At 37.7% G+C, this 18,591-nt stretch overlaps 2 protein-coding genes across 2 annotated transcripts; one reads left to right on the top strand and one right to left on the bottom strand.

Moving 5' to 3' along the window:
* The first annotated feature begins 794 nt into the window (after positions 1 to 794).
* Positions 795 to 3,424, top strand: LOC103981709 (LEAF RUST 10 DISEASE-RESISTANCE LOCUS RECEPTOR-LIKE PROTEIN KINASE-like 2.7). The gene is made up of 3 exons (XM_065166402.1): positions 795 to 1,671; positions 2,138 to 2,173; positions 2,254 to 3,424. The coding sequence occupies exons 1-3, from the start codon at positions 888 to 890 to the stop codon at positions 3,294 to 3,296; spliced, it is 1,863 nt and encodes a 620-aa protein (XP_065022474.1). The 5' UTR covers positions 795 to 887; the 3' UTR covers positions 3,297 to 3,424.
* A 71-nt stretch (positions 3,425 to 3,495) lies between these two features.
* On the bottom strand, positions 3,496 to 18,231 carry LOC135648592 (uncharacterized). Its single transcript, XM_065166411.1, has 12 exons — positions 18,008 to 18,231; positions 17,771 to 17,869; positions 14,468 to 14,552; positions 12,354 to 12,423; positions 11,849 to 11,909; positions 11,719 to 11,772; positions 9,913 to 10,069; positions 9,700 to 9,793; positions 5,006 to 5,115; positions 4,174 to 4,280; positions 3,854 to 3,964; positions 3,496 to 3,771 (listed from the first exon to the last, which is right to left on the bottom strand). Exons 1-12 carry the CDS (start codon positions 18,095 to 18,097, stop codon positions 3,655 to 3,657), a joined length of 1,155 nt encoding a protein of 384 aa, XP_065022483.1. The 5' UTR covers positions 18,098 to 18,231; the 3' UTR covers positions 3,496 to 3,654.
* Between the last annotated feature and the right edge of the window lie 360 nt (positions 18,232 to 18,591).

The following is an 18,591-nucleotide window of genomic DNA, read 5'->3' as shown; positions in this document are numbered from 1 at the left end:
CCAACATGAGCAAAGTAGCTTTCAAACAAACTGGCATGTGAGAAAGGTCAATTATCCTTGCAAACATTAAAGGAACACTATTTCCCAATAAATCTAATAATAGTTTCCAATTCCAATTGGCATTTGTAGGTCTAATGTTTAACCACAAGTTGACCTCCTCATTAAATATTATCAATGACAGTTCTAATAACATGTATCTCTCTAAGGCCTAGAAATGTATATTTCTATCTTTAATAAAGATGTATTGTATCGAAGAGGAAGAGAAGAATTCAAAGCGAAAAGGCAATTATAGAGATCAACAACGTAGTTTAGTAAAACTAATATATTCTTAACAACCCGATCCAAACGACGCCAATTAGGAATCAGACTATTGAATCAATGATTCGGATAGAGAAATCGGACCGAGAAGGGCTCTTATCGTATGATCATATGCCTTGTTCTTATCTCGGTCAAGACGCGTAATCAGATGGATTCTGAATGAACGGTCAACGGGTGAGTTTGACGGAGGCCCATTATTTCTTCGTGCTTTGTAATTTTCTGCAGAGATATCTTTTTTCTTCTTCTCGGTGGACGAACTTATTGTCCGCCTCCGATGCTGACTTCGATGCCCACTATATATCGATTTCATAGCATCACAATTTGTTTTTCTGCAAAATGGAAAGATTCAACAAAAGAAAATTACGGTCAGTGTGAGGATTGTCATATCCATCGTTTAGTAAATACCCTTCGCTCTCTTGCCATTTTGTCTGTTCGTTTCTGTGTGTCCCAAGTCAACTCTCATCGTCCACTTCTTCTCACTTCCCAACCACCTATCTATCTATATGAAACACCTTCATCGTGGAGTGCAAAACGGTGCCTGTTTTCGTATGTTCTAACCACGTGCGATCATGCTCGATGCAAAACCACCACCGTCATCTCTTCCTCTTCCCATCCCTCTCCTTTTCCTCGTCCCGCTATTCTCCATCGCCGCCGTTAGCTTCGCTTCCGATTACGCCTGCCAGGAACTCTCAACGAGCTGTGGCAGCGTAACCAACATCACCTACCCGTTCTGGCTAGCTAATGATACAGATGAGCATTTCACCCACTGCGGCTACCCAGACTTCAAGGTGATTTGCCGAGACAACACGCCGATTCTCAGCCTTGCCACCGATAGCTACACGGTCATCTACATCGATTACGACCGCCGTATCATCTCCCTCGCCGACGCCGACATCCTCGGCAGTGCGGATACCTGTCCCAGAGTCCGCCACAACCTCACCTCTCTAACCAATTTCTCTCTGGCCTACGCACCCTCCGACGCCAATCTCACCTTCTACTTCAACTGCAGCGACGGCCTCACCGAATACATGAGTCCCTGCCTTGGAAAGAAATCTTTTGTTCTCACAGACGAGATGATCGAGAACAATTCCTTCGTTCCTCACAACTGCGAAGCCGTCATCGTGGCTCCGGTCCTGCAGGAATATCTGAAGTCTTATCAGTATGAACTCGCGAACCGGTTCAGAGAGGTTTTGCACGAAGGATTCGAATTGAACTGGTCGGCGTCCACCAACACCACCTGCAGCCACTGCGAGCAATCCGGTGGGTGGTGTGGGTTGAACAAGACCAGTAGTACGACTTCGGTTTTCTCCTGCTTCTGCTCCGACGGAAGAACAGCATCGTACAATTGTTCAGGTACGCCTACTTATCTTCTACCGCTCTGCTTCTCGTTCTATTTCGTTCAGATCTGCACCTTCTGTCGATCCATTATCATTTGGGCCTTTCACCAGTAATCAAGAGATCGGTAGAAGTACCAGAGAAACTAGAAGAAACACAGTAGGTCTAGTGGTTGGTGTATGAAACTTCGTTCTTCACCTTCTGCGAGTGTTTGCTGACTGACTGGCTGGTCTTTCGGAGGAAACACGGCAAGAGAATTGAAGGATGGATGACTTGACCAGATTAAGACATTATTAAGATCATTTATTTTAACTTGAACTGTTTGACAAACATTTTCAACTGTACAGTAACGGCGACTGAATCATATAAAAGACTTGCTTTTTCTTCAATCTAATCGTCCTACGTTATGCTTCAGTCAACAGTTTCTCATTTCACTATGATGCCGAGAATGTGTTCTAATATCACCATTTGTTAGTCAATGCAGGCAGCCAAGGGAAGAAGAAGAAGAAGAAACTGAAAGGTACACAACTTTAGAAATAATATATTCTGAGAGACTTAAGCAGGTAATTTGTATCTCTTATGCTTTCCGTGACTCTGCAGGGACAGTCGCTGGTCTTACACTTGGATGCTTCACTCTGCTATGCCTATTCCTTTGTGTCTATATTCTACGTTCCAGAAAACACCATGAAAAGAATGAGCAGGGTGTCGAAGGCTTCCTACTTCGATATGGTTCCTTGGTCCCGAAGAGATACAAGTACTCAGAAATAAAGAGAATGACCAGTTCCTTCAGTAACAAACTAGGGCAAGGTGGATACGGTACCGTGTTCAAGGGGACTCTCAAAGATGGTCATCTGGTGGCGGTGAAGGTCCTAAGCGAAACCAAAGGCAACGGAGAAGAATTCATCAATGAGGTAGCCAGCATCAGTAGAACATCCCACGTTAACATTGTGAGTCTTCTAGGGTTTTGCTTAGAGGGACCAAAGAGGGCTTTGGTGTATGACTTCATGCCAAATGGGTCCTTGGAGCAGTTCATTTATGCCGATAAATCGAAAACTGAGACACAAAACCTAGGGTGGGAGAAATTATACGAGATCGCCGTCGGTGTTGCCCGAGGCTTAGAATATTTGCACCGGGGATGCAACACCCGTATCGTGCATTTTGATATCAAGCCCCACAACATCCTACTAGACCAAGATTTCCACCCCAAGATTTCTGATTTCGGACTTGCCAAGATATGCCCTCCCAAAGTGAGTGTCATTTCAATGGCGGCTGCAAGGGGGACTTTTGGGTACATTGCTCCGGAAGTGGTCACTAGGAGCATCGGAGCTGTATCCAGCAAGTCTGATGTTTATAGCTACGGCATGATGGTGCTTGAGATGGCCGGAGGAAGGAAGAACTTGGATGCAGGAGTGGAAAATCCTAGTGAGATATATTTTCCACATTGGATCTATGACAATCTTACTAAGTACTGTGAGGTGGGCATTTCTGGGTTGACCAGTGAGACAGGAGAGGTTGCGAGAAAGATGATAATGGTTGGATTATGGTGCATACAGGTAAATCCTGAGAATAGACCTTCAATGAGCAAGGTTTTGGAAATGTGGGAAGGAAGCACTGGAAAATTGGAAATGCCACCAAGGCCATAACACACTTCTCTTAAGGTTTTTAGCTGGACAAAATAATTGTACAAGATGAATCAGATTTTGTTTATCCATGGTTGCCATGTAAGTGTCTACAAGACTAATGCTCAATTATGAATACACATCATTTCATTCATTGTCCAAAGTTCCTGTCTAGTGTGCGTTGTGTTCATTGTGAACAACAAAATTAGAAATGACAGCTTGATTAACATGCAAAAGATCAATTATCTACTTGACTTTCAAGAACTCAAAAGTCATAATGTTGATATGGTTCTAAATGTTATTCTTGTTTCATCCAAGTATGAAGAGTATCGAATTCATCAATTATGTACTTTTTAATACATGTCACATTATCATATGCGGCTCACATGTTCTTGCTCTTCCTTATCTCGGTTGATGAAATATCCATGCAAAACTTTTCCAGTGGTATGGAGATGAACATGTCATTCAACTCTTGAGGAATATCAAGATCTTCAAGAACCTGAAGAATAGCAATTGTTGTTATTGAATTTGGTGAAATTGACCATGAAACACAAACAACACCTGGAAAAAGTATCATATACCTTGAAAACTCCATCAACCAAGCGGCCACCAACTAGAAATGTGCAACCTGTTCTTTTGCAGCCAAGAAGAATCTCCAGCATTTGGCTATAACTTCCACCATAATATTTCGGCTAACAGAAAGAGAAGAATTTTGTTTAGCGTCAGCTCTTCGAATCAACGGTTCTTCAGAAAAGCTATTACAATTATTGCTCTCACAATGGAAAGAACATATTCTTAGTGCGTATATCTAACTGCTGGCACCAAGTAAATTAATCTGCTCTATTGATGGTGTCTTATAAGCAAAATATAGCTAAGAATTTAGCAACTATTAAATTCTTACATTAATAAGCCTCACAGCAGTGTCTGCCCCAATCACAAAGGCACTTCCAGGGAAAATTTCTGCTTTCTTATAGAAGTATGGCTGGTTTGAGATAATAACAGTTTTCCCTGGATTGAAGATCAACGAGAAATAAGCCAACATGAGAAAAGAATACTTAGATTGTGAATTGATAAAAATATGTTTACACTTAATTTTTATATGATCGATGAACTGACGAACATGTATTAACTTTATAGTAATTCTCCCTCGATGCCTGCCTATGTGTTTGTCTTTTACCTAACCCTTGTATGGTTACCACCTAGGACCAAGTAGGCATTTTGACAACTTTGGCTATTTACTGAAAAAATCTGACCTCATGATAATATCACTCCACAGGGAACTCCCAACTGGTATTTACATGTCCAGGTGTGAACTGGCATGTGGACCACCACCATTTCAGAGAGTCTGGTCAGTTCCAATTATTAAAAGAAAATTGAAGGGTTGAAATTGGGGCTTGCAAATTGCGAGCCCTCTTCTTCGTGGACCTCTCTTCTCGCTGTCGTTTGTTGCTGCTTACCTCCCCTTTTCTTACAATATATACCAGTGTAATGTGTCTCAGTAAACTGGCACCAGTTGGTACATACCGATCTGGCTAGAGACCGATACAGTACCTGGTACGAGATTACGATCCTCATATTTCGTATGTTTTCATGAAGGAAAATGAAAAAAATAAAAATCACTGATTGCAGATAACTAGTACCAGCACAAAAAATTGCCTCAAAAAACAAGCAGCAGCTTTAGATAGCTAGGAGTAGTGCAGACTTGTCTCAAAAATACTAGTAGCAGCACAAACCTGCCTTTCTAAATTGTTCTACTCGACTTTTAATTTCAGCCAAAGACAATGGTGGTTTGTCAGGATTGATCACTGATATCTCGAAGCATGGAAATCCGTTCTCACAGATGCTGCATCAGAAATCAAAAGGATAAATTAAAAATAATTAAACAAATGCAAAACCAAACTATTCAACTTCAGAGGGTGTCAAAGAATGCTGGTGAAAAGTAATGTTATTCAGTTTTTTTGGCAATCGCACATCTCATATAAAAATTTCTTTTTTTTATTTGTAGTTGCCATAAATCACTATTCCAGTGAGAATATATACCAGTGCACTAGAGTAGCATTTCACATTTCTGATTCAAAATGAATCAGACGAAACAAGAAGGAGCATAATTTTTTAATACATTGTCACCACCACCCCTAGGCAGTCGCACTTTAGGGCGTTTTAGGCAAGCAGCTATTGTGCACCTAGATGGAGAAACAGTGATTGCCTGCATGGTAAAAGAGTGCTTTTTTTTGGGCAAACATGCGATGATTTTATCAAGCTAAGGGATGACAGAGACTCCGAGTCATAGCAAATATTTTTACATACAAAAGATTTAATTTAATTACCATAATGAAATTAGTTTCAACCGAAAATATGTATTGCTTGGGCACATTGTTTAACTTATAAACAGTTTAGTCTATGGACATGACTTGTTATTGCACCCAACTAGATTTATCTTCTGACTTCATAACAACTTTATAGATAAATGTTTTATAGTAAATGTTTTAGATAGAATTTGCAAATTACCATGTCACCTTACCTTGTTTGAAGCTCAGTTCATTTATTATAAATCATGTCACTATGATTGCAGAACAAAAGATTTGACATGAACTGTCCATGCAAATCTTGATAAATAAATACACATTTGTTGTTCAAGCATTATAATGTTGTCAAGCATCTTATGAGAACGATACAAAAATTTCCCAAGTCAGATGGTGAGAAAAGATCCATGCAAACAATATGAAAATGTCAGGATTTATGGCTTCTTGCTGTTGTGTATAATGTATATATGTTGACAATCTGTTATATTGAATCTTAGCTATATTCACTTTAGGCACCTACCTAGCTATCTTGTCATACACTGAATCATCAACAACCAAATTTTGTAATGGACAGAAATGCTAAAGCTGAATTTCTAAAGTCAGAAGTAATACACTGAATCATCAAAAAGAAAAAGGTAATATGCCCTCATAACCAACCAGTATGCAATAGTACAGATTGGCTGAATGAAAATTGGCAAAAGTAGTACGGAAACAAGAAACCACTTTAAAAAATTTAGAATTTCAACCTAATTGGTATGAGGATTACAAGACATTGTGGAAGTGCAGTGCTATTATTTTGAATTCAGAATTTGGAAGAAAATGGTGAAGTCTTTACATAAGACTGATAGGCATTTAGGAAAACAAAAACACACAGTTATATGGTCTTTTTGGAACTCGCTAAGACATTTAATTTTCGTTCTCTAAGAACAAGATATGTACATACATTTAGTACTACCAACAGATCAAGGTCTTAGATCTCACAATAATCGAGCATTGACATAAGATGGACATTCTCTTAAACAGGGTATTTCATTTGGGATATAACCAAGGTTCGCAATACCGTACCGTACCGGAGTTTCGATCTGGGCTCGGTATCGGTACGGTACGGTATACCGAGCGGTACACCCAGGTGTACCGAGCGGTATATTCAGGCGTGCCGTGCTACAGTACTGCTACAGTACCGGACCGGTAAGATGCGGTCCGCGTACCGAAAGTCTGTCGGACCGGTACGTACCGCCCGTACCGGGCGGTATAGTCCGGTACGGCAAACCATAGATATAACACCAAACTAATAAGTTCTGATGTGACCAGTATAGTCAAAGGTGCTAGGTGCTCGCCTGAGCAAAGTGAGACTCTCGTGAATATTAAAATTAAAAAAATATAAATAACGAGAAGTACAGTTACTAAAATAAAATTGAGATAAAAATTAACTATTAGGAACAATTACTATCACTACAAGAGAAAGATCGAAAGGAAGAAGATGGAGGAGAAGCTTAGACAAGGAGAAGAAGAATGGAGGCTATCGGTTGGGAGGGGAGAAGAAGAGGATGAGAAAGGATAGGGGGCAATCAAGAGGGAGCATGAGGCTCGATGAGGAAAAGAAGGAGAAGGTGACAACAGCAAGAGGGGAGCTATTAGGGAGAAGGAGGGAGGGGGAGGGGGAATATCGGGGAGTCTCGAAGAGAGGCGATGATGATGGAAAAGGGGGAAGGGGAGGAGAAAGATGAAAAGCAACAAAGGAGAGAGAATTACTGCAAGAAGATGCAAGTTCGTCATTAGAATTTCCGGAGGAGGGGGGTACGCGGTGGGAGGCTCATCTGGTTTGATGGAACCAATTTGCCAAACCCAATATCACTTGGTTCAGGTGCGCACTTGGGCTCAAGTGTGCAGTCGCGCCCAATTGCAAGCGCCCGACTGAGCCATGCCCAATTGCAAGCACTTGCTCGAATTCAAATCGAGGTGCTTGAGCCTCACCTTGCCTTGTCCCACTTATGTGAGTGCTTGAGCGCCTGGTGACATCCTTGGGTGTGATAGAAAATGTACTCTGAAAATGAGTTGCTATGTTCTTGCCTATCAACATCTAGAAAGACAAACCAAAATTTAAGATTCACTTGCTTTAGTTTAGGTTGAACTGTCCTCAACACAATTTGTGATAGTGCGAGAGAATTGGAGTGGTAAGAAAACAAGGATCATGCAGCATGTAAATAGTATAGAGAGAATAAGATTTCTAGGAATGTCACATTATGACCAGTTCCCTAAAGAAAGAAAAGAAAAGAAAAACAAAAAATATTGATAAGCTTGCCATCATATACTTTTTACATCTAACTTGACCTCGATCTCAATCACGCACACAAGTTGCTCAATATACATCAACGAGGTTCAATTTAGTCAATTAAATTGTCCCTAAGTCTTTCTTTTGAAATTTTGAATCATATAATTTGATAGACATCAAGCAACATAACTAAAACACCCATAGAAATCGTAAGCCAATTTGGCAGGTACTGATGCCTCACAAAGCAATAGCTAACAAGGTTTTAAATCTAGGCCACACCAAGTGATTTGGTATGGTTGGAGGAAAAGGACTTTAGCGCCACATTCTAGATGCATTCCTTGCACTACGCAAAGCACAAATTGGCCTCACCATAATATCAAATGACCGACACTGACTCTACATAGCTCAGTAGAAAATAAGGCAATCCATGCAACCTTTTTTTAGAAAATCCATCCATCCTAATTGAAGAGCTACTGCAAAAGATAGCTCTAGAATGTTAAAGAAAGATACAAGATGTATTAAAAAAATCCAGAACAATGTTAAAGGCCAGACAAATAAAATCTAGAACTACAGAAACCATGAACCAAGGTATACAATTTCATACCGTACCGGAGTTTCGACGTTTGCTCGGTACGGTACGAAACAGTATACCGGTATACCGCTCGGTATATATATATATATAAAGGCGACGTCGCATCGCCTTTTCCTTCTCCCACGCGGGGCGACGTCGCCGAGGCGACGCGATGTCACCTCATATATATATATATATATATATTTATAAAAGGCGACGTCGCCTTTTCCTTCTCCCACGCGGGGCGACGTTCGTTTATATATATATATATATATATATATATATATATATATATATATATATATATATATATATATATATATATATATATATATATTTATTTATTTATTTATATTTATATATTTATTTATTTATTTATATTTATATATAAATATTCTTTATATATAAGGCGACGTCGCCGAAAAAAGTGACGTCGTGTCGCCTTTAATTTATATATTAATATATATATTATTTATTTATTTATTTTTTCGTTCCGCCCGATAACGGGCGGTCCGTATGCCGGTAAACTGACGGACCGGTACGTATCGCCTGTACCGGGCGGTATTATTCGAAATTACATACCTTGCCATGAACAATATTAAGGGCCATCATGTGTGCCAAAATGGAACTATTAATGGTCCATACTGCCCATATTGCGGAGGTTGTTGGCAAGTCGATATGTGGGCTCTAAGATGGTTAATGATACAATTTACATCACAACAAACTGCTGCTACTTTGCCTTGTATTGGTTTGCAAGCCCAAACCCAACACCAAATAACCACTCCTTTGATCTTATATTCCCAATAGCTAACCGTACATCAATGAACGAATGAAAAAATAATAACATCAGTGATTGTCATAGCTAGTCATAAGATGATTTAGTCGGCCCAATTTACTGACGTTCACTAGAAGTTTCTTTTAGTAAATCTAGCTGCAATAGCAATCTCCTTATAAGTTAGCGACATGAATCGTTTTTTGTTCTACCACTCTGTATTGATGGGAATATCACTAGTCAAACTAAGGGCCATAATATCACCTTCGACACAGCTAGGTCTTTCTCTGCAATATGTTAAACTAAGAGCACTGGAACTCAACTGCAATATATTAGCACACTAATGCTCCAAGCAACCTTGAAAGAAAAAATAGACAATGCACACAGGAATGTGAAAAAATAGATAATGGTTTTGCTACTTCTAGGACTACAAGTAACATAGATGTAAACAGGAATATGAAAAAATAGACAATGCAGATCAACTAAAATCTTTGAGTGTATTTCAATACCTTGATGCAATTTCCGAGAGTCTCAGATGTCCATCATGCAATGGATTAAATGAACCTGGCAATATCACCATCCTCTCTGAAGCTGTGTCCTTATCTACAAGCACAGATGCTTGTTAGCTCACAAATATTAGAAGCAAATTAAGTTTTATAAGAAGTACAAGCAAATTAAGTTTTGTAAGATGACATCAAAGAATCTAACTATTTTCACAGTACCACGAGAAAAATCATAAATCTTCATGCAAAGCTTCCCATCAATAATTTGTTGTAGCTCCTCATCCTCATCAACTTGCCTTTCATATTCATCGGGTACTTCAGATTCATACAATTCTGAACTAAAAGTGGCAGAAACTTTGCAGGCATCTGAAATTGCCTTTCAAAATCAGGTAACATTTCATCAGGATAGTTGCAAATTATACATGTCATAAAAACGCAATCAACAATTAAGAAGCTCAACTGCATCATTACAGCTCATACTCCGCATAGAAATTAACAAAACTAGTACGATGATAGACTACAGCAATGCTACATGAATAAGAAGAATAAGTCTCAAAAACAATAAACTAAAAGAATTCAGAAGCAGGTATAGACTGAACTGTTACATCAGGTATGTACCAGTCCAATGGCCTGGCAGTCAACAGCATAAACCGTGGCACATGCCACTCAACTGTATATACTCAAATCTTAAAAGGTTCCATGGCACATGCTGACGTGCCATGTGTTGGTATACCAGCATGTACCAGACCAATAATGGTCAGGCCAGCACGGCGCCAATATCCGGAACATCAAACAATGGTTAGAAAGATATATTTAACTGCACTAAAAGGATGATAAATAATCAAGTTTCAATAATGCATATCATGATATTAAGTGAAGTAATCAGAAAAGTATTAGAAAAAAAAGACACAAAAAAAAAATTGTGTTGTACAATAAGAAATGAGCACTGCTACATTCCTAATAAATGAGTGATAAACAAAAGCTGTGTGCGTTTTGAGAAAGAAGTGAGCACTTTGGTTATATTGCAATAGGGTAGTAGCATATATGCAAGTAGCACATATTGCAACAGACCTCTAACAACAGAAGTCACTCAAATAAGCCAAGTGGCATATATATGCAAGCACAATTATTCTATTTCTTCTTCCTCAATCAAGCTAAATCTGCTTTTCGATCTAATTCTCAAATAATCAATACAAGTAATACATAACTTACATCACTAAGTTCTGAAAGTGCAGTACATCTCACATTGGCGTCATACAAGCACACAGCATTAGTGCCATTGCCAATGATGCCATATGAGATCACATTATAAAAGTATAATAACTGTCCTTGCCAGAGTATGGCACAGACTATGGTGTGGTTCCATATTACCACAATACATATAATGACAAAAGCTAACCAACATGGGCACAGCATATGGAACCTTAAACAACCAATCAACATAAATTAGGTATATAACATGATATCATCAAGGAAACAACAGAAAGTGAAAGTTGTATGGCCTTAGCTCGAGAAAAAAGAAACTTGCATATAATGGATCCTATTTCTCTCTCAAAATGCTCCAGTAGTAGTGAGCCTGTTAGTTCTTATATACCAATCCCCCTTTTCAAGATCCCACTCTTTGCACATATTTCATCTCAATGAAGTAAGCCAGCAAATTGTGCATCTTGTAACTTTTTTTCTCATGTAAAAGACATGCACAGAATAGGTCTTATTCGATAGCTCATCAAGTCTTATTGATCCAAATCATCATCATGCATCAGGCATCCAAAACAGACTAATACATCATTCTTTGAATGATATAATGCTTATCATTATATGATTCTGATGATCTAGCACAAAAAGACAACACAAAAAGCAACAGTTTGAAAGTAAGCAAACAATAATTAACACTTAATAGGAAGGTAGCCCAATATTACCAAACTGCTGCATAATTGGCCTATCGATTATGATTAGTTTATAAAGTACTCATCTCATTATTTATGTTCACATTATGAAATCATGCAAAAACGCATAATATTATACCTTTAATAAGAAATGACTGGAAACCCTGTCTTCTTCTTCTCGAGTTCGCAAACCCTAATAAAGACAGTTCTTAAGTAATATAGTATAGTAGTAAAAACAAATCTAGTATAGAAATATTATCCATGAATACCTTCAACAAAGTAACACTTGATGTCCAAAGACGATCACATGTTCGGGTAGACAAGTAAAATCTGCATGACAGTTAAAAATTAAGTAGGAAGACAATATAGACTGTATGATCATCAAAAGATATGTAGGAACATGACATAGAAGAGTATTTTACTTGATCTGAAGAAATGAATCACTAGCTGTATATGATGCAGTTTCATGTTTAAAAAGGACAAGCAACCAGACATACTAGTCTTTCGTATCTTCCCGTATATTCCATAATTTTGTTTCAATTGAGCATAGACATGAGTTATAACATAGTTGGCCAACTAAACAATTTAATTCTTTTTGCCAAAAAAATGGTTTCATAGACTTCTGAAGAAATATATTTTATTTACTGTCCCAGAAGCACACTGACTCAATTACTTCAGAGAACATATTTCATCTACACCAAAATTGAATTCAACCACCAAATGACAACATCTCATTTCCTATGAATAGAAAATAAAAGGCAACAACAATGATACCTGTGGTCTCCATGTTTTGTATATGTAGTAGCCAAGGACCCCGTAAATCCAACACCCAAAACTGGTAAACCTGCTTTTCCAAACATTGACTGAAATGTGTTAATCACGTAAGAATATCCATAATTGACATATCAGAAAGCATGGTTTTAAATACTGCAAGTGTGCTGCCAGGTATACAAGGCACAAACCAGTCCAGGGCGAGTTGGTATGCCAATAGACTAAAGTCCACCTCAGGTTTCAGTAGCCATTTATCATTCTTTTTTGGTTGAGTCCAACTGTTATGATTACAACATCGACCGGTATATACTGGTCAGATTTTGGGCTTGGTACAAGTACCAGTGCCAGTTTTTCTAAACCTTGTCAATAAGTATGCCCAGTTCCCATCAAACCTACCGTTAAGTAGATTAAATAATCTACAAGTTGATGTTCAAGGAACAAAGAAATCTTCAAAAAAGTATAATGATTTTGCATTATAAGTAGAAAAAAATTTGGAACTGGAGTTCCTTTTTTTCATTCAAATGTATATTGGATTATTACTTCAAAAGTTGGAACTAGAGTTCCTTTCTTTCATTCAAATGGATCAGCTAAAGTTCACGGTTGACAAGTAAAGAATAACCCATGGAAGATTAATGTATAACGACTTCTGGAGATAAGGAGGGAGAAGATATAAATAGAAGAACCAGGAAGAGAGAAAAAAATCTAGGCCAAAGTGCTGAATATCAAGGATTGAAATATCGTACCCTACCGGAGTTTCGACATTCGCTCGGTACGGTCCGGTACTGTATACCGCTCGGTATACCATCGATATACATATATATATATATATATATATATATATATATATATATATATATATATATATATATATATATATATATATATATATATAAAATAATAATAAAAATTCGTTGTCGTCTCTCTTCTCCCTATGCAAGGCGACGTCGCCTCTCTGCTCTCTCTCTCTCTCTCTCTATATATATATATATATATATAATACTGTCCGGTAGCGAGCGGTCTGTGTACCGATCTGCTGACTGACCGGTACGTACCACCCAGTACGAGCGATATTATTCGAAATTGAAGATCTTGCTGAATATACTATTATTTATCTGTAAAGCTTGCCATAAAAAAGAAATTCAATATCCTTATATGTAATCTAGAACTTAAGCTCAAACTTAATTGTAAAAACAAGAGAACCACTATTTAACCAAATATTAGCATACTAAGATTGATTCCTAAACCTAAAGATCTCCAAACTCAACTTACTTGGACAAATTAGACACCTAAGATAAATGATACAAATGATCATTCAGAAAAAAATGTCAACAAAAAAAATAAGGCATTGGACAGAAATGTCACCTTGTTTAGACTAAAAGTTGACTCAAGCTAGATCTAACCTTCATCAGCTTCTTGTTACTTCAATTATGGTCTTCATAATACTGTCCATCTTGATCTTAATTGAACACAGTAGCACCACTTCAATGTAAAATGAATGGTAGTGGAAGAAGAAAAACTAAGACTGAAAATTTAGGAAAAGGGAGAAGAGATGTATAAGCCAAAAGCCTTGAACAAATTCAATGATATTAGTTCATCTAATTCCTTTCTACATAATCTAGATTATTTAAGATCAAAGATAACTTAAAAAGGAAAATAATTTTTATATAATCAAATCCTACATAATTATTGTCGACTCCTATCATATCCTATCAAATCCCAGCATATAAAGATTATTTCCTAAACCTTAAAATGAGAGACCCACCAAAAATGAAATATAAAGCCAGTTCAAAAATAGGAAAAAATAGGAAAAAGAAAACAGTAGACTTAACACAAATCCTAGTTAGACAAAATTCTGAGACGAGCTAGAAATATCAATGATTTGATACGATCACCAAGTTATGCCTGAGTGCTGAAACAACTCAATACAGAATCGTATACCATTCACATTTGTTCCGGATGCTCAACTTGTATTGGAAGTCGATCAGCACTAGTAGAAGTTACAAGTTAAAAAACTTGAGCAATTATGTGCAACATGTCCAAGCATCACACAGTGGCATAGAGAAACTGTTTAGAATATCCAATGCAACATATGTTGTACAGGTCTTTAAAAGAAGAACCTGGTCTTGAAAGCTTCAATGCACGATTGTATGCCAACAGTGCCATTTCCTCTGCAGTTTGGTTGCTAACAAATTGTGCAGGAATCTGAAAACAAGGATTCAGGAAAATAAGCAATCAAAAAGCTTGCCATACTTGTTTAAAATTTTTATGTAGAAAACATACCCCCCCAAAACCGAAAAGATGAACATATTAAAAAGGTGAATTGTGGCGTTGCACCACACTCTTTGCCAGATTGGGAATGTTACAATTTATGTAATAATCCTCTTCTCATAAATTGTAATGCCTCCAATACATTCTGCTCAGTTGGTATCAAAGAAGTACTTGGGTGTTGTGGAGTGATCATACGTAAAGGCCTAAACTTTGCGGAAATCAGATTTAAGAACCTAATTTTTCCTACGAGAATTGCAAGGCCTAAACCTATACAAAGACTTAAGACACTTAAACAGTTAAACATAACTCAATATATAATAAGTTCACCACATAACATCCACACAAATGTTTATTGTAATAAACATCATGACAAGCAACACATTTTATTTCCTCCAAACAAATCTAAAAACAATTCCTCGTGATATGAAAAATTTTAACAACAAGATATAAACAATAAATTCTGAAACTCATATACTGATAAAACATATCATGAAGTAATATTTTGTTGAGTTTGTACGTTCTCTATGCATTCATACATGCAATGTTAATCTTCTTTTTTGCTTATATGAAAGATCAAAACATAAACTTTCTATGCTTTACAAACCATAACTTTTAACATAAACAGTACAAAAGCACACAGGATAAGTTTTGAAACACAATCATTCAAATACATCTTCATAATAAAACATAAGTAAACAAAAAACATCATAGTGCAGAAGGTTTAATTAATCATGAATAATTATGAATATAATTAAAGTTCATATCTAAATTCACAAATGATCATAACTATAACTAAGGCCACTTACATAACAGAAGTCAGAATAGTAATGACTGTAGCAATGTTGTATCTCTGTGACAAGAGTCAAAATTATGTTTAACCCTCGTAATGTAGATCAGGGATTGCTGTACCACACAAAATGGTTTGGTCTGTGCGGTACATACCGGTCCGAGCATGGACCAATACGTTGACCACTTCGTTTCGGGCAGTCTGAATTAAAATAAAAAAAAATCAAAAAGTGGTGGGCCCTAGTCCATTTCAGCATTAAAAAAAAGGCAGATTAGGGCTCTTCTCGCATACGAAGTCACAGAGTTGCTTATTCACCGCTTCGCCACTGTGATGCTGCAGCGACGCTACCTCTTCACCATTGTAACATTGCTACCTCACGTCACTTCACCATTGCGATGCTGCAGTGGCATTGCCTCTTTGTCGCTGCGATGATGCTACTTCCCTTCAACGCTGCCGCTGCTTCCCAGGTATCGCTGCACTTCTTCTCCTCCTTTTTTTTTTTCTTCTTATTCTTCCTTCTTCCTTCTTCCTTCTTCCTCCTCTGTTCCTCCTCTGGACCTTCCTCTTCAACCTCTTTTTCTTCCTCATCGAAAAACCAGTACACACCGGCGTACCATGTTGGTACACCAATACAGAGCGGCACAGATCGACCGGCACACTGGCTCAGTCTAGTAAGTCAAACCTTGGTGTAGATAACACATTTATCCATGTATTAGGGTACAAAAAACTAGCTTTAGAACTTATAATCAATATATAATCTCATTAGTAGAGTCCAGATCATGGCCAAACTTGAAAGCCACTTAAAATAATATGTTAGCATATCTTTTCAATAAGCAATGCATTTCAAATCTAACAAATAATATGATAGTAAACTACAATAATAAAAAAAAATTCAATCATTTTAACCAAATGCAATATCAACTCAGATGTGCTTTAAAAAAAGTAATTTATTCAATAATTGTAAATCATATGACTTTATTGGTAGTAAATATATACATTACTAATTTTGAAAAAAAATGACATCAGGTTTGGCTTATTTTATTGTTGATATTTTTTAATTTTATTATTTTGGCTTCCTATTCAATTTGGACGAGGATAGAATGAAGATTGTAATTGGGAGTTCATAATTTTTTTAAGGCGTAAAGAACTTTCTTTATTTCCCTATAAAGAGAACTTTCATACTTCAGAGAAAAGGGTCATAGGCTCATAGCACCTCCTACCAGGGTCAATTCTCTAGAATACCGCTTGAGTTTATCAAACCAAATAACCTACTCTAAATGTCTGGCCTCCTGGGAGAAACTCTAAAAAATTGATGACATTACCTTTCTAGGGGAAGGGAGTAAACCTACTTGCGCTTATATCTTGATATATCTTACTAAGTCTGTACCCTAAGAGGTGATCATCAAGGTTGACTCTTCCTAATCATTCAAACAACTGCCTTTCAATATACCTCACGCTATATTGTGGAATTGTGGGCACAAGATTAAACATTTAGTATGAGATATACTTGTCCTATATCACTATGGGTGTTGCTAGAGTTTCCTATATTGGGCTACAGTTTCCTATGTTGCATTGATGGAAGAAAAAAAATCCATTTATGAGACATGATTCTAAGTCCAAAGCGAGACAACTCAAATTATATGCTGGTTAAAAAAACTAGCTTTATAACAACCAAATCCATTAAAACAAAGGAATCCAAAAAAATTGAAGAATGGCTAGAAGGACAAATACAAAAACAGAAGGGTTATCTCACTCATCTGGTCCCATGTCTAGTTATCAGACTTTTCAGCAACCTATTTTGTTATCTTTATATTTATTTTTTAATGACAGCAAAAGATCTATGTAGCCAACCCCAAATAATTGTGACTTACGACCTTGTTATTGTTGTTGTTGACAGTTAGAGACTCATTTCTATAATTTCGTCAATTCAAAAGACAAGTTACTGAACTACTCCAACCTTCATCCAATTAAGATCTCAATTATATGTTCACGTTACATCAAAGCACATCCACTCGGCAACATCATCACTCTACGATATGAGTATATCTTCTAAAGAGTCTCCACACATCCCCGACAGTCCCTCTATATCGAAGCATGCCTCTATGAGACATTAATCAAGGACGTCCAACGACAATTTCTAAGACCAATTCATATAGGATTCACAAATGACGCTCTACTTAATTATAATCTTGCCTGTATGAGACATTAATCAAGGACGTCCAACGACAATTTCTAAGACCAATTCATATAAGATTCACAAATGATGCCCTACTTAATTATAATCTTCCCCTGATTTCCTCATGATTATAAACATCAAAAAAGAGAAGAAGGAATGTAAAGAACAGGCTGGATTGAGGAGGCGTACCTTGCCGAGCAATTGGGTCATGGAATTCTTGGAGTAGGGGACGACGACTTCAAGAATCGTGTTGGACGCCCCCGGGAGGGACATCAGCCATCCGAGAGCCTGTTACATTACCAACATCCAATCAGTCTCTCTCTCTCTCTCTCTCCCCCCTCTTCTTCCGATGATCGGGGATCAAAATCAAGAAAGGAAGAAAGAAATATAGAGAGAGGGGGAGGAGGAGGAGGGAGGATGAAGGACCTGGGAAGCGCCGCCGGAGAGGTAGACGACGGCCTTAGTGGGGGTGGAATGGATAGCTTCGACCGCTGCTCGAATGCACCCTTCCGTCATCGCAAGTCGCGACCCCTCCTTTTGGCTTCTTCTGCCGCTGTTTTGCTTCCCTCGACAGACGGACCGCAGGCAGCGGCGATCACACGCTATCCCGCTGTTTTAGCTGCTGTTATTAAGTGTACCTTGAGATAGGACAAGGGTTAATGGGACGCCCAGTGATTTAATGATCCACACCTGATAGGGTTCTTATTTCACCACGTCTCCCTTATCTCCGTCGTCTTCCCACGCCTCTTCCCCTTTTAAAAACCATCCTTTCTAAATAATAATAATAACAATAATAATAAACTATTTTAAGTTTTCTGGCCAAGCCCCGTTGCAATCTACTTCAATGAACCATTCATTATAAACCTTCATTAAAGAAGAAGAAAAAAAATCATATTCTCATCCTGGTGTACGCTACCTCCGAGATCTTGTTGGCCGTGCAAGGATGGTTGGTGATGACCCTGGGAGAACGATGATGATGGCCATGGATATACATTATCGTCATCAACAGA

Source organism: Musa acuminata, chromosome BXJ1-4 (assembly GCF_036884655.1).
Source record: "Musa acuminata AAA Group cultivar baxijiao chromosome BXJ1-4, Cavendish_Baxijiao_AAA, whole genome shotgun sequence".
Taxonomy (NCBI): Eukaryota; Viridiplantae; Streptophyta; class Magnoliopsida; order Zingiberales; family Musaceae; genus Musa; species Musa acuminata.
This window is presented reverse-complemented; position numbering and strand designations above follow the sequence as displayed.